General features: G+C 35.7%; 1 protein-coding gene across 1 annotated transcript; it reads left to right on the top strand.

Moving 5' to 3' along the window:
* The first annotated feature begins 132 nt into the window (after window positions 1–132).
* On the top strand, window positions 133–17,391 carry LOC128234033 (DDB1- and CUL4-associated factor 8-like). Its single transcript, XM_052947987.1, has 11 exons — window positions 133–291; window positions 3,713–4,956; window positions 5,200–5,309; window positions 7,481–7,621; window positions 8,206–8,300; window positions 8,892–9,027; window positions 11,154–11,198; window positions 12,102–12,168; window positions 12,637–12,875; window positions 13,184–13,303; window positions 14,897–17,391. Exons 2-11 carry the CDS (start codon window positions 3,738–3,740, stop codon window positions 15,149–15,151), a joined length of 2,427 nt encoding a protein of 808 aa, XP_052803947.1. The 5' UTR covers window positions 133–291; window positions 3,713–3,737; the 3' UTR covers window positions 15,152–17,391.
* The last annotated feature ends 303 nt before the right edge of the window (window positions 17,392–17,694 follow it).

Genomic DNA, 17,694 nt, shown 5'->3' on the forward strand with positions numbered 1-17,694 from the left:
TAAATATAATTAAGATAATCCTTCATTTCTATGCGATATGCCTTAAAAAATCCATAGTAAAAATATACAATCGTTTTTTTTCTTTTCCGTTTTTCACTAATTTTACTCATGGCAAAATTTTGTCCAATGAAAACTGTCATTTTCAATGCAGAAGGCAAATGTCAAAACAGCTGAGGAAAATGCAAATATTTTTATGTCGAAGAGAGATTCCACCAATTTGAGGAGGTCTTTTAGCGTCATATTTTGAAGAAAAATTCATTTATCGTTTCAACAACAGTTTAAACTGTATAGGTACGCCCATTAAACTGTTTGTCATGCTTGTGTTTTTGTGTATTCACCTTTTCAAGGCCTTTGTTATTGTAGTGTTTTCAGAAACAAGATGGCCATGTCATGGGGCTTGATGGTCATTTATTCAATTATTACCTTTGTCTGTTCGAAGTGGAATTAAATTGGTTTAATATGTAAGTCAGTGTAAAAATTGCGACATGCCAGTGCCACTATGAAGCTACTGTACTTAGTGTACATGCAGTATCTAGAAAAGTGCACCTCGTGCACTGCAGGGCTTGAAACCCATGACTGCCTGAGTTTGGCACTCACTGAGCAAACAAGGTGGCTGTTTCTTAGCAATATATACCTTATCTGTTGTGAAATAACTCGAGTTAGAATTAATGAATGTTCATGAAACCACGGACCTATACATGTGAACTCTACCGGCAATAGGTAAAATCTACTGCTTTTGAGACCCTTTTACTGCCATACCGCTTTCCCGTCAAAATCTACCGCTATTGAAAGCTTTTTTAAAACCGCTCAAAATTATATCAAATTGGCCTTAAATTTTCTTTTAAAAACCTAAAAAAAAAAAACCCTCAAAATTCGATCAATCATGCTTAAATACCCCATTACCTGTCCCTTTAAAGATCATGGTGCAATAAACAACCTGTCAGATCGGTCGAGATCGTTGCTAAGTTACCAGTATGGTACAAAAGACCACTAATCATCAATCTTTGTTAATTGGCATCCTCCTAGTAAGCATTTTTGTAAATCTCAAAGACATTATAAAACTGTCAGAGCATTAAAGAAAACAACATTTCCAAGGCGTTATTAATTATCTACAGTGTACAAATTTTTACGACATTTTGGCGCGGAAAACCTACCCAATTCTGCAGTTGTCTGCACTTACACTCCGACCTGTTTTGGCAGTCTGATTTGATTTATTAGCAGCTCTTCTGAATATAAATTAGTTTTTACAAGTCAGAAGTAATATTCTTGCATACCAGACGTGTGTTTCCGGTCATGTGACCAGTGCTGGAAAAAATCATCTTACATACCCCATGTAAGATGAATCACACGCAACAACGCGCCACTTCTTATTTCATTTATTGTATGGTTTACCAACAATATATTATGCCATTTCAATAAAGCGCAATCAAATATATATATGTTTGCAAGACTTTTGATTAAAATTGAACATAAATAATTGTTAAAAAACGCTATTTTTAGTTATTCAAAATTACTGCGCTCTATGACGTCGGTAAACAACGTCGCATGCGCTTTTTGGTGTAATTGTACAAAAGTTTGTTTCCAACGTCGTTTTTTCCACAAATTGATAAATTTAGATATGCAAGAAAAAATATCAATCATGTTTTTCCAGTCCGGATCGAAAAATCCGACCCTCAGGCACGCTGCGTGGCCGGTAACTCGGCAAGCCTCGTTACCTGCTTACGCACGTGCCCTCGGGTTGGATTTTTCTATCCGTACTGGAAACACATGATAGATACTTATATTCCTTCTGTTTCAGAAACACTGACATTTGACAAGGCTCTTAACCATGAGGTATTTAATGCGTATTTTCCGAAAATCTAAAAATAGTAACAAAAGTCAAGTTTTTAGCTCGACTATTCGAAGAATAGGTGGGCTATACTACGCGCCCCAGTGTCGGCGTCTGGTTAAAGTTTTAGGGCAAGTTGGGATTTTCACTTATAAGTCCAATACCCTTCATTCAATGGACTTAATACTTCACACAGTTGTTCAGGGCCATCACATGATGAGGTTTGATAACTCCATATTATTCTTTACACAGATTATGGCCCCTGATTGACTATGAAACTTAGGTTAAAGTTTTAGGGCAAGTTGGAATATTTATTAATAACTTCTATATCCTTTGTTCAATTGACTTAATACTTCACACAGTTATTCAGGACCATCACACAATGACTTTACATAACTCCATATTATCCTAAATACAAGTTATGGCCCCTGATTGACTTAGGTTAAAGTTTTAGGGCAGGTTCAAGTTTTAGGGCAAGTTGGGATTTTCACTTAAAACTCCAATACCATTCATTCAATTGACATAATACTTTACACAGATGTTCAGAGCCATCACATAATGAGGTTAGATAACTCCATATTATTTTTTATACAAATTATGGCCCCTGATTGACTATGGAACTCAGGTTAAAGTTTTAGGGCAGGTTGGGATATTGTTTAATAACTTCTATACCCTTCATTCAATTGACTTAATACTTCAAACAATTGTTCAGGACCATAACACAATGAGGTTACATAACTCCATATCCTTAATACAAGTTATGGCCCCTGATTGACTTAGGTTAAAGTTTTAGGCAAGTAAAAGTTAAGGGCAAATTGGGATTTTAATAAAAAAACTTCTATACCGTTCATTAATTGCACTTAAGAAAATTCAAAATTATTTATGACCATCTTACAACAAGAAACATAACTCTGTTTTAAGCCTAAATACAAATTATGGCCCTTGAATTTTTATTTTTTTTAATTTTCTTTGAAAGGCATGTTTGTATAATCTTAACCACATTTTCATAATGGGAAATCAAGTTATTTGAATGACTTGCGTCATTGTTTGGGCGGGCTGAGGAGCTTATGTATTGAATAATTTTTGTTAGGTTTGAAATAAAGAGACCAAACTTTATTTATTATATCGTTATTGTATTCACTTCTAAGTCAAAGCGGCGTAGTCGAGCGCGCTGTCTTACGACGGCTCTTGTTGTTTACATTGTTTCCATCATTGTTTTTGACTAAAAATTAATGGAAAAAGTTTCTACGCTTCTGAACCCAATCTACCACTTTTGAGACCTAAATCTACCTCTCTGTCATTGCCAAAGGTTCACATGTATGTGAAACAACTTGTGGTACTGGTAGCTTATGTGTAGTCAGTTGGGTGAAGGTTAAGAGTTGTTGTGAAAACTAAAAAATGAATTATTTTCACAATGAAACCTGGTTTATAGCAAGTTTATATCAAGTACTTTTGGATTGCATTTGGGTGCATTGGGGTCAATGTCATTGATATTCTTTTAGAAAAAAAACTGCATCAAGAAAATTGAATAACTGAGTTAAGAATAACAGATATGTGAAGCTTAGTATTCTAAAGCAGTTTCATGAGAAACTTTATACTCTGGGGTTCGATTTAAGTGAATTTTTAGAAAATTGTGAAACAGTGTTGCCCTATCACGTTAGCTAAGAGTGATGTGATTAAACTTGAAACATATAGCAAGTGGTAGAAAGTATTTTTGGATGGTAGGGACAAGGTGAACTAGTCACTGTTTGGAGTGTAGATACTCAAGCCTTAAATGTACCTGATTAAGTGTCTGATTGCATAAATTAAAAATCTGGTTGGGTCACATTGCAGCATTTCTTGTCAAGTTCAAATTCAGGAATGCTTTGGCTTTATTTTTTACAGATCCATTCAGACCAAAATAGCCACTATGGAAGATAATAAATCTGAAGGGGTCCAGTTACATTCAGGCAGTAATGTCAAAGACAATACAAGTGAAAATGATGAATCTGGATTCAGTGAAGATCTCTGCATAAGCAAAACTTCCCAATCAGAACTGTCTTTTGCAGATAACTCATTAAGTGGTCAGTCAAATATAACTTCTGCTGAAATGTCATTGTCTGAGAAGTCTCCGGAGAATCAATTGAGCCTTAAGAAGGATGACAGTGGGATCTTTTCAGAAAAATCTAGCAGTGTTTTCTCTGATAAGTCTCCAAATGTAAATATCAGTGACTGTGATGGTAGTGAAAGTGTAGGGGAACCAGATGACAATATTGTAGATGAACACGAGCTGGGTCATAATAATGTTCAAGACGATGAATTTGTTAGAAGTGTTGATAACGATTGTGACGACAAATTTGAAGATAACAAGGTAGTTGTTGAAAGTGAAGCTTCAGGTGCAGTTATGGATGTTGATTTCACAATTTCTGTTGATCTTTTGCCTAAAACCAGTTCTGATAATTCTGATAATGTGATAAATAATAAAGGAAAATCAGTTGTTTCTAAGCCTTGTGATAAAACATATGCAGATAATGACAATGATGTAACTGATACAAAAGATTGTGATAGAAAGAAAGTTAAAAAACAATCACACAAATCGAAACTTGTTGATTATGATGACTCTGATGCAAGTGATAAGTCTGATAATGATGTTGATGACATAGACAGTGATAAAATGACAAGTGAAAAAGGTAAAAGAAACTATCGAAAACGCAAACAGACATCAGACTCTGAAACAGACAGTGGTTCAAATGATTCTAAAGAGGAAGAGAATGCAAACAATAGTGGTCAGCCTGTCTTGTTAAGACATCGTCCATTGACAGAAAACACAGGGAACAATGTTGTCACCCTTTCAGATCTAAGTAGCGATTCAAGTAGTGAAGATGAGAACAAAACACAGACTAAACATGATTCAGACTCTGAACCAGAAGACACACCAGTGGATATCACAAAGTTTGGGCCTCCTAAGCATAGATGGAAAGCATTATTCGACCTTAGAAATCGTGAGAGTGGTTATTCGCCTGCTCAGGACAGTGGTCGTTTTGCTAGGAAGGTTCAGGGGAGTTTACAGATGGTCCAGAGGTTCAAACTTCAGTACAAGATGAAACGCCATGAGGGATGTGTGAATGCTCTCAACTTCAACAGGAATGGTAAAGTTGATGCATTTTTTTTTTCTGCATTTACTAAAATCACTTGCTTTGATCCACAGTCGTCTTGTTTTTCTTAATTTGATGGCAATTTGTAGAAACCAATGAACCAGTTTGGGAAAAATTTGATATACTTTAATTACATAACCTAATGCTGATATTATATATTGCAGCTGTCAATAATTGTGGACAAAATTATAATTATGCACACATTAAGTCATTATTAAGTCACCTTTTATTTTTTAGGCACATTGCTGGCGAGTGGTTCAGATGACCTAAATATAGTGGTATGGAACTGGATAAGGAACCGGCCAGTACTTGTGTATGACAGTGGACACAGGAGCAATGTGTTTCAGGTAAACTGTTACTGCTAGCACAGGTGTATGACAGTGGACACAGGAGCAATGTGTTTCAGGTAAACTGTTACTACTAGCACAGGTGTATGACAGTGGACACAGGAGCAATGTGTTTCAGGTAAACTGTTACTGCTAGCACAGGTGTATGACAGTGGACACAGGAGCAATGTGTTTCAGGTAAACTGTTACTACTAGCACAGGTGTATGACAGTGGACACAGGAGCAATGTGTTTCAGGTAAACTGTTACTGCTAGCACAGGTGTATGACAGTGGACACAGGAGCAATGTGTTTCAGGTAAACTGTTACTGCTAGCACAGGTGTATGACAGTGGACACAGGAGCAGTGTGTTTCAGGTAAACTGTTACTGCTAGCACAGGTGTATGACAGTGGACACAGGAGCAATGTGTTTCAGGTAAACTGTTACTGCTAGCACAGGTGTATGACAGTGGACACAGGAGCAATGTGTTTCAGGTAAACTGTTACTGCTAGCACAGGTGTATGACAGTGGACACAGGAGCAATGTGTTTCAGGTAAACTGTTACTGCTAGCACAGGTGTATGACAGTGGACACAGGAGCAGTGTGTTTCAGGTAAACCATTACTACCAGTACAGGCGTATGACAGTGGACACAGGAGCAATGTGTTTCAGGTAAACTGTTACTGCTAGCACAGGTATATGACAGTGGACACAGGAGCAGTGTGTTTCAGGTAAACCATTACTACCAGTACAGGCGTATGACAGTGGACACAGGAGCAATGTGTTTCAGGTAAACCATTACTACCAGTATTGTGTATGACGATGGACATCCAGGTTAACCATTTTTTCCAGCACATGTGAATCACAGTGCACACAGGAGCAATGTTTTTGAGGTAATATCTGTAAAACAAGCAAAAGGCATAGTATTAGCTCGCCTTTTTTCCTTAAAAAAAAAGTGTTGGAATTAGGATATCCTTGGTGTCAACAGTATCATTGGTGTCTGTGTTGTAGAGCGAAAAACTTCAACCTTTGCAATGTTGCTAGAGACAATATACACGTGCACTGCAAGGCACATAACTCTGGCTTTAATAATTATTGAATTATGCCATTTGCTTGACTTAAATAAAGATGGACAACATTTTGCTTAACCTCCTCAGCATTCTTGTTAAAAAGTTTCTGAGTGACCTCATTATACTGGCCAGTTTTATTGCTTTTCAAACAATTATATACCCAATTAGTGTTCTCTTACTATTGTATAACTTATATAGACTTATACTAGATCATATGTTTTGTGTTCCATTTGCTGTTGTATTGTATATATCACATTTTCAGTTATTTGATCGAATGTTGTTAATGCCATGTACAAGTCAATGCCATGTACAATAAAAAATCTCATGATAATATTTTAAAAGCTTCAACAATATCATTCATTATTACCTTAAAATTACATGGCAAGTGTTTTAATTTTCATTGTGATATGTTTTTTAGTATCATGGATAAACATGTAATAATTATGTATTTATACCACAAATATGTCTGTATTTTGGGCTGGCAGCTTTTCATTACAAATAAACATTCATATTTGTGTTCGTAGGAGCTATAAATCTTGCACACAAACAAATGATAAAAAGATTATTATTATATATCTTTTAAACTCTGTGAATTGTAGACATTCATTATTGAGAGCTGGTTTGTTTTATGGTAACATCTCCCGTTTGCACATGTTACTACCACAAGTACAATAGTACTTGTAACTTATACTAACAGTAATTCAAGCATTTGCTCACTTTAATTTGTTTATGTGATCTTCACACTTCTTCAATATTAAAGCTCCAAAAGCATTGAAGTCTGTAGGTACATTGAAAAAGTTTGTTATAGTTATAGGGAGTCAAAACGAATTTAAAAGGTTCAGGGGATATGCATGTACTGCTACCACTCTTACAAATGATCGTGTCAAAGTTTTTCACAAAATCTACGAAATAATACTTTAAAGCAAATACACAGCACAACTAAGAATTTAACATTTCTAACTAATAAAAAATAATTGATTATTTCGTAAAAAGGTCCATTTTACCCTAAAACCATGAAGGATGCTTTCACATTTAAGATGATGTTTCTGTACTTGTTTTGGCACTGTGATCTCAAGAAATTGGTTTTCAAGATATGTACCAGTAACCCATTTCTTTATTTGCAGTGTAAGTTCATGCCATTCAGCGGCGATTGTCACGTAGTGAGCTGTGCACGAGATGGTCAGGTTCGACTAGCTGACCTCTCCTCAACAGGTGTATGTAAAGGCACAAAAAAACTGGCACAGCATAGGGGAGCAGCCCACAAGGTTAACAGCTTTGATTGATGTCTTACAGTTAATTAAGGTTGTTTTCCAAATTGATGAACCATTGACAAGTGACAAGCTTGCCTCTCCTGCACTGTAAGGTATAAAGAATCTCCCACAGCATAGAGGTGCTGGCTCATGGAACTTTGAAATGTATACAAATTCTAGAAGTTCTCCTCTTTATTTGATCTTGAAAGCAATGCAATCATTCACTCTGGTTACCAAGTTGTTAGTCTAAATTATTTACTCCATTCAAACAGTCCAGCTGCTTCCATTTGGTAAATAGTTGATTTATATTCAGGTGAAAGAAGACTTTAGAATTAATCCTTGCTTTCTTTTCTACATAAGGTTTGTAATTTTAAATATGTGTATTTGTTTGTTTAAATAATTGGGATGTCATAGGCAAAAATGAGTGCAGCGGGGCAAAATCTTTTTAGTGTTTTTTGACTAGCATGCAATTTTGGCCATTTTAAAATACAATTAATCCGATTTTTTTTTTCTCAATAACATTTCTTCCTCCACAGGATTCGTATACAACAACAATCATCCATTTATGTCTAACTAGGTTTACTCTTTTTTTTAAACAGTTATCTGTGGAGAATGACTCCCCGCATATCATTCTGAGTGCGGGAGAAGATGCAGTCACATTTGAGATAGATCTTAGACTGGATAAACCCAACAAGTAAGGCTTACCCGTTTCACAGTGATCCATTATATGTAAAATAATGCTTAATTTTGTGAAAAGCATTTATTTCATTGTCTGTTAATATGTTTAGCTAATCTGTTGTCCAAAGAAATAGTCCAGGTCCTTTTGATAGTGCAAATACATAAACCTTGGCCATAACTGAAAAAGTGTCAAACTTATTCAGATGAAACTTTGTACACACACTGCCAGAGACAATAGATGTATTGCAAGGCCCAGAACTCCGGCTTTCCTTATTACTGATTTATGTTCTTTGTTTTACTGAAACAACACCAAAACTAATGTTCACCCTGCAGCATCCTTGTATGGTATAGTTATATCTTTGTTGTATTCACCACTGTAGTTGTCAGCATTGATCAGGCAGAAACCAATGTGTTGGCTATAACTTGGAAACACTGAAACATATTCTCATGAAACTTTGTAAACCTGTTTACAATGATAATACAGTTATGTACACATTTAAGTAGCACCTTGCTAAAACTATTGTTATGTTATGCCATTTGACCAGATAGGCATGATGCAAAAGGACCATTAATCATTTGTAAGGTATAATTGTAATAAAAAAAACAGGTTGGTGACGACAAAGGAAGCTGACAAGAAGGTGTCCATCTACTCCATCCATTCCAATCCCGCAGATTCCAATGAGTTCTGTCTTGGGGGCCGAGACCACTATGTCCGCGTGTATGACAAACGTAAGATAAATGAGGTAAGTAAAATGGAGGGCTGAGAGCAAGATAGGCTTAACTCCATATATATACAGTTACATCTGTCTCACACTGAGCCATTTATTTCAGGGATGATAAAATTCCGGATTAATCCGGAATTCCGGATTTAAGGCCTCACGGATCGATTTTGAGATTAATGTAAATCCGTTGAGTTTTTTTCTAGGGGAGGGGTACAGTGAGCGATTTGAGCTCAGTTCGAACAATATGGGTACGAAAGGTGAGTTTTCCGGAAGTGTAAAGCCGGTAATTAACGAACCTATTTACGTCTTGGCAATCGAGCTATATGATTGGTTAAGATAGCATCCGGTGAATACGGAAATTACCGATGGGACTAGAAGACAGTATCCGGATGGTCGTATCCGGATATGACAGACGACGAAGGCGAATAAACGGGTATTGGAAAATTGGAAAAAACGACCACCACCAACTTCTAAAAACATCGATTCGTCGATTTTAAGGGTATATTTGCCATTTATTTTCAAGAGAAATTCTCGAAACGTTTCTTTTTAAGTTAATTAAAAGTGATCAAACTTAGAATGAATTTTGCGCATGTAGCATTATTTCGGACAATCATCCCGATTCGGATTGTGTCATTTAATCGATTTTTATTATTAACCGATGGAAGTTTACGCTGTAAACCGTTTCTTTATTATTCTCATAATGTTTAAAGCATTGTTCTCAATAAGAAGTGGCTGTTGACCTTTATGGTTCAAATGAAAATCGGTTTGTTTCAAATTTAAAAACAAAATGAATAAATATTTTGTAGTAGTAATATATATTACTTAGAGGCAGTCATTTTATTTTCTATTCAATCCAGAGGCCATGATACTTGGATTTATGGCTGAACATGCTCCCTGGCACAACAGTAGTGTGTCTTACTTAAGACACTTGCCAAAGATACAAAAGCTCTCAGTGAATTAAAACTTCAAAGGTGTACAGAATCATACAAGATGACTTACAGAGTGGCTAGCCATTTCAATGATGAACATGTGGAGGAGTTAATGGATCTCGGCTTTGTTTCAACTAAAACAAGACAACAAACACAAACAAGGAGAAAACTGTTGCAGCTATTTTTCTGCTATAGAGAAAGAAATAGTGTTGAGACATTTGGCCTCCTTAAAAATCACAAGGGCTGATTCTGAATAAATTTTCATGGAATTTGAAAGCCTGTTTGAGAGATTTGAACTGCCGTGGGACAATCTAGTTTGTGTGCTACTGGACTCATGTAACACCATGAGGGGAAAAAATCTGGCTTGGGGACCAGAATATGTCAAAGTCCACCATGTCCACAATGGCTACGCTGCCAAAGCATTTAAGTCCTGTTTGGATATTACTTGGTTTAATATATATATTAATTAATAACATAATATATTCCAATCAAATGTGCAGAAAATGGAATAAATACTCTTATGATACATAAAAATTGAATAAATAACACTTTGACAATAAACATTTGCAAGCATGATAATTGATATGTTGTTCATTATTATAAATCAAACATCCCACAGTGTAGACTGTTCATGCACAGGCATTTGATCATGTCAGGTACATGTCTAATGCCTGTGACTTCAGGTATAAAAAAAGTAAATTTAACTTTGTTTAAAGACAAAGGTGTTAAACTTCACTGCTAAGATACCTGATAATTGTTCTGATTGTGGATGTCTCGTGTTGAACATAATTATATCTACCAAACCGAAAGGTGTACTCCTTGAACACTATTCTAAGGCAAAAAAAGGGTATTAGAATTCCTGAAATACGGAAAGCTTCGGGGGACTTTGCCCCCCTTGTCTCCCCACCAGGGCTTTGCCCTGGACCCATCGGGGGCCTTAAGCGGCCCCCTGAACCCCATGCAGACATTTTCAGGATTGGCAACTTCACTCTGTTATCATCCCTGTTATTTGCTAAAAAACCCATATTAAAATGAGAATGACAATTTAAGAATTCAATAAAGAGTAATTAAATTTGGCAATGCTGGTGATACTGTAGTTGTAATATTTTTGAATTTGTTTGCTTATTTTCACTTTTTGAAACAGTAAATGTTATATTTCACTGATTAATATCATAAACCACCAGAAAGCATATCTTAAATGATGTAAACTTTTTTCAGGAGGTGAATGATGGCTTATTGAAAAAATTTGTTCCAGAACACATTGTAAGTAAACTGTGGCTTACATTCTCTCTTTCACACTTCTCCAAATGTGTTGCTCTGCTGGTGTGTTTTTGAAGAAATAGAAGAGGTATTTTGGTAGCCTTGGTGTTTGGCGTCAGCGTTTGGGTGCAAACTTAAACCACGACAATAACTATTAAACAGTTAATGATGTAGAAATGGAACATATTGGACTTTCCAAAGGTCTTCATCAGGGCTGAATGAAACTGGTTTGGCCACATGCTATACATGTATATAAAGTAGTGAAGCCTTTAGTATTTTAGGCTTTTGTTAGAGAACAACCTGATTTAACTCATAATATGTTGTATGCAATGAATTATCACTGTATTTATTCCTCGGGGAATGTAACTGTACATTTAATGTAATGAATAAGTCGACTATTGCATAATTGATTAGTTTACTCTTGTGTAATGAATTGGTCACCAGAATTAGATCCTCGAATCCATACCTTACTATTGTCTTTGTAAACTGATATAGCCCAGCTATATATTATAGAAATGTTGACTATTCCTGTAAGAATTTACCAGAGCAGCTAGGCCAATATTCATATACCAACTAAAGCTATTCCAAATCTTAATGCAATTTCATTGATTTTTTATTGTCAAATAAAAAGAAGTGTTCAAGTTTTTAGACATAAAATTGTTCTCTAAATTATAGTCAATGAAAATAATCTTTCGGAAACCAAGGGCTTAGCACAAGACAGTTGCAACGCCTTCTTTTTTCTATATGAGTTACAACCTTCTTGCATTAAGCCTGCAGAATGTTCAAGTAATTATATCATATGACCAGATAAGGAAAATGACCATGGTAAGGTGTATATGAATACAGGGGCCTGCAGGCTTGTGCCGATTTTGACCGCTGATAAATACAACCTTTTTCCTCCTGCAGGCTGCCAGTGAAAACAACATGATGAAGGCCAATGTAACATGTGCCTGTTATAACTATAATGGAACAGGTAAAGGGAGCCAGTATTGCTTGGTTTTGCCTTGTTAACATATGGTGTAAGATTGGTATAAATACATTAAGTGTATAAAAATTGCAGTGTTTAATGGAATTACTTTAAATTTCATTTACTTTATTGTGTGGAGTTTTTAAAATAATGGACAAAGATACTGCTGCATAATTATACTTCTAAGGGACGTCTGAATGATATTTTGAGCAAATATGTTTGTATTCTGTCTGAGCATTCAATATTGCCAAACACAATTGAACTTTTTTTAATTTGTAGCAACTCAGTCATCAAAACAAAACAAATTCTTACTCTTGTGCCCGACATTTAATATTTTCCTTAATAAAATTAGCAATTTCAGCAAGCTTGGAAAGCACTTTCCCACTGCAAGGCTTGCATCTTTGCTAATTTAGACCACTGGCAACTCTCAAAGTTTGGATGAAATAAATGTTCCCTAAATAAACTATTTCACAGAGATACTGGGCACGTATAATGACGAGGACATCTACCTGTTCAACAACACCCATTCAGACTCAGCAAGCTACATTCACCGATATCAAGGACATCGGAACAACCAGACCGTCAAGGGAGTTAACTTTTACGGCCCACACAGTGAGTTTGTGGTCAGTGGAAGTGATTGTGGACACATCTTCCTGTGGGATAAGGATACCGAAAACATTGTCCAGCGCATGGAGGGGGATGAGGGAGGTGTGGTATGTATCACTTGTAGTGGTTATTTTGTATTATAAGAGTCACTTTATCTGGAAAAGTCCTCCCAAGGTTCCAAGATAAGCAATATACCTTTGAAAACTGGGATAACTGTATGCACTGAAGGTTTTTCATTGTAACTTTTATTAAGAGCAATGTGTCAGTATTGCCTGTTAATGTAGTTGAAGAATTGTCAAAAATTAGAAAGAGAGGAATTAAGAAAAATGTTACTTAGAATTTCGAAAAAAGTGATACTGCTAATAGATGTGCCTTAATTTTATCTGAATATTTATGAACTATTGTATCATTCCAGATTAATGTATTAGAGCCCCACCCCCACTTCCCGGTATTGGCCACCAGTGGGCTTGATTCTGATGTTAAGATCTGGGCTCCCACTGCAGAAAAACCCACAGAACTGCAGGGGCTGAAAAAGGTGTGGTTATGCTCATAATAATAGAGATGTCAAGTCATTAATTGGGTGTGTCCCCCCCCCACTCACTCACCAATTTGTGTATAGATGGACAAAATCTTCCCTATGATAATCATTAAAAATGTCTTTCCATGTTTAAGAGTAAGCCATTGTGGTGGGTGACACATAATTCTTCAATCTCCTCCTTAACCACTTGCCCAATTTCAATTAAACTTTGTACGAATGGTAGATCATTCCAGATTCCTTCAAAAATGTGATTCCATAAGGAATTCTGGTTGCCATGGCAATGGAAAATCACCTTAGAAACTGCTGACCTGATTTCAATATAAATTCAATAAAGTTTTCCTTATGATACCCTCTATGAAATTCCTTCAAGCCATGGTTTTTCCTAAAAGTTATGGCTGTCAGGGGTAGGTTTAGGCCTAATTTCACTATACATAGAAAACTTCTCCTGTCCTGTTTCAAAATAGTTTTGCTTGTATAAACTACCCATACCAAATTCCTACAAATTTCAATATTAAAGATAATTTTCCATAGCAACCTTTGACCTCCATAACAACCATAAATCTAAAATAATTTAAGCAGCAGCTTGCTTTCCTGTAACAACTATGTACCTCCTTAGCAACCAACAACTTCTTTAGCAACAATATTTTTTAATTACCATGATTACCTGGATGATTTCTTGTTTCCTTATTATGTCTCCCCCATTCGTGGGGAGACATATTGTTTTTGCCCTGTCCGTCAGTCCGTCAGTCAGTCTGTATGTCACACTTCGTTTCTGCTCAATAACTATAGAACGCTTAGACCCAGGAACTTCATACTTAATATGCTAGTTGGCCATATCTAGTAGATGATTTAGAGATCAGTAGGTCAAAGGTCATGGTTGCCGTGACCTTGAGGTGATGAAACGGTTACCGCTCAGTTACTAAAGAATGCTTGCACCCGGGATCTTAGGCAGTAGATGTTCACTATTTAATATGGGTGAATAAACCAAACTTACATATTTCATGTCCATCATTTATTTTTTCTCAGCTACAACCACAATAGAGAGACAGGCGTTTTTTCAAAATAGCAATCTCTAGTTAACCATGGTTAATGGTTGGTAAATAACCTTGGACCTCCTTATCACCCACTTACTTCCTTACAAACAGCCCTTTGTCTTAGCAACCAATGACTTCCTTAGAAACCCATAACTTGCTTTCCTAGTTTCTCCAGGTTCTCAGGTGAACGATATAGGGCCATATTGACCATCTTGTTTTTTTCATAAAAATCATTATACTGTGAAGTATCATTTTATTACATTTTATAACATTTATCCTCTGACAACAATAAAGATAGTTTTAAGCATGTATGGGTTTTGATTTTCTGTCTGCAAATACTGTTGTTTTGTTGTGTTTTTTAGGGGTGAGGGTCTCAGGGAGTGGGGAACTTGTCCTACTCTCTTAAATCTTGATTGCAATATTTTATCTGCATAATTTTAATATCACAAGGAAACAAACTATTACTGTACAGGATGCTTCTTTCAAGACAGGATGATCAGCCATTTTGTTTCTTGTGTGACCCCTAATTAATATCATTATTTTATGTGTTCTTCAGGCTGTGAAGCTTAATCAGCGTGAGAGGGAAGAAGAGCGTACAGGAGAAGGTGGAATGGTTGACGGCTCCATGCTCTGGTTCATTATGCATCACCTGCGACAGGGACGCAGACAACGTGCAAGAGCCGCACGTGCAGCACGGGGGGAGCCGGACCCAGATACAGACTCGTCTGATACAGTCAGTGAGGATGAGGAATTCTCGATGGGCGAGAGTGATGACAGTGATGATCCAAGAAATCAGTGTAATCCCTCGTAAATGTTGAAGCGCGTTGGTCAGGCCTTATTTAAACAGCTCTATGGATATCAAATGTTTTCTCTCTGTTTTTCATCTCCTAGTTGCAAGGCATAGACTGTTAGTAGTTGGTGTTCAATGTATTAACAGTTTCTGTTTGTGATTACATTACTAGTTGCTGGTTTATGATATTGAAAGTATGAGGGCCATTCAAAAATTATGTAGACTTTGATTTTGATGTCCTGTCAAAATATTGGGTGGGAATATTAATGAAATAGTTCGTTTAAATAAAATGCAAGATAAATGGACAAAATGCATTGACTTTCTGATATTTTGATGATTGTTTTAACAATAAGATACATAGATGAAGCTCACGGCTGCATGTAAATGTTTTACCCCTCTCTATCACAATTACATACTTATTGAACAGCCCTCCTAGATATAAAGTGAAAAACATATTTATAATGATAAACTTTTGCAACCAACATAATATGCATTGCATTTTGGAAGTAATGAGTTGTAAATATTTTGATTTGTGCTTGAAATGCTTTAATCAGGTGTAATTGTTGCGTTTTCAGAAATCATTACCATTCATTGGATGATTTAACTGTCTAACTGATCTCATTTGTTGATGAAAGCCATATTGATTAATGACATGTATTCAATAAATATTCAGATTGAATGTGCTTGCATATGCCAATCATGTATACACTAAAATTTGATGTTGTCCTACTTATTGACCTGAATTATTAAAATACCATTATGCACATGTATTGTTTTGTGATTAAATATGTTGTTTAAATTTTGTTATCACTAACATACATATATAAAAATTACAGGAGTATGACTCATTATTTAGAATTTGTTGGTTTTTTCATATTTGGTCCCAGAATGGCTGTCGACCATCAAACCAAATAATGATACAACTTCCTGTGGGAGTAAATGTTGCTATGACCTGTACAGTATTCTATTCTTCTAATATTTATATCTTCTTGCCATTTTTCCTTTAATATTTGTTAAACTCCTCAAAAAAAAATGCAGAGGCATACTGTCACCACTTAGTCAGGGTGTGCATTTGTCCGACCATCCCACTAATTGAGTATTTCTCAGCAACTACCTGCTTGTTCCAAATGAAAATACTTCATGAGAAATTTCACTAACAAGAGGAAATGTTGTATTGTCTGCACCTTCTGGCTCAGTGATTTTTAACAGAGTAATGGCTGTCTTGGTTTTCTGTATAGTACGATATATTTATGTGTCCAGGTGTGTTTCTCAGCAACTACTGGCTGGAATTAATATTTATGGGAAGCTTTACTTACAAGAGGAGGTTCCCATATTATCAGCATAAATAAAAACAACATGAGTATGACTCATTGTTTAGAATCTGTTTTTCAGTATTTAGTCCCAGAATGGCTGTCGACCACCGAATCAAATAATGAGTCAAATTCCTGTTTGAGTAAATGTTGCTATGACCTGGGCAGTATTCTTTTCTACTAATCTTATTATCTACTTGCCAAGTTACATTTAATATGTGTTATGCTCCTCGAAAAAAAAATGGGAGAAGCATACAGTTAATACCCTGTCGGGGAGCATGCATTGGTTCCAAAAATAACCTTGTTTCTTTAACTGAGCCTACTAATTAGTACTTTTGCCTATTGATCTTTTGTGTGGCCTGCCCATCATGGTAAACATATATATCAAGAGCACTTTGTCTGGTTGCGGTATCATCCGGCAGTTTTTGCACCTAAATCGTTAAAGATTGAGCAAATAAACCTGGTCTTATTTCTCGAACTTGAGCATTTGTTATCCAATTTTGCAATGTTAAAGTGTTAAAGGAGGTCTTATCAAGATCAAATTTGATGACCAGTGAGATGGCATTAATCACCCTGGAGTTGTTTCCCTTCAATTGTTAAACATTTTCTGAATTGATTAGTATTCAGATTCATATAAATTATATTGTGTCAGAATGGAAAACAATATTTCAAAGTCAAATTAGCAGTCTTTGAGCAAGCCCGGATAGCGTTTTATCAGTGCAGGACTAATTTCAACAAATGCATTACAGCAAATATGATTAAAATGTTGATATTTTTGTGCATAACTGTTCAAGTGATATCATTTTATAAAATCATTGTTAATATTTTTGACATAGAATGACTTGCTTTTCTTTGGAATGTTTTTCTCATGTGTCAATACTATGGATCTGTAAATTGATTGTATGAAGCAATGCAAATGTTATGAAAACAAAAATAAAGTTAGAAAACTTATTGCTTTACCCTTTCATTTTTAGTAAAAGTTTGAAAACCATGAATTAATGTCTAAGCGCATTGAAACTAAACTAAATAGTTGATTTACTTTAAATGAATGGCTATTTATACACAAATCACTGTATTAACATTTTTACAAGTTGAAGCAAGCATAAGTCGTACATTTTCATGCAGATTTAGAACAAAGGTCAAGGTCATGGAATAAGTTTTTGTAGACCAATTCACTTCAGAGCAATGGAGGTAAATTCCTTACATGCCCGATTGTCATTAAAGAGCAAGAGATATTTGTTATAGTGAATAAAC

The sequence above is a fragment of the Mya arenaria genome, chromosome 5, assembly GCF_026914265.1.
Source record: "Mya arenaria isolate MELC-2E11 chromosome 5, ASM2691426v1".
Lineage (NCBI taxonomy): Eukaryota > Metazoa > Mollusca > Bivalvia > Myida > Myidae > Mya > Mya arenaria.

Bases quoted from the DNA above. Each gene is read 5' to 3' on its own strand.
- LOC128234033 (XM_052947987.1), top strand. From the start codon at position 3,738: ATGGAAGATAATAAATCTGAAGGGGTCCAGTTACATTCAGGCAGTAAT. The intron at 5,310-7,480 runs GTAAACTGTTAC...CTTTATTTGCAG, and splicing joins ACAGGAGCAATGTGTTTCAG to TGTAAGTTCATGCCATTCAG. The intron at 11,199-12,101 runs GTAAGTAAACTG...TTCCTCCTGCAG, and splicing joins AATTTGTTCCAGAACACATT to GCTGCCAGTGAAAACAACAT.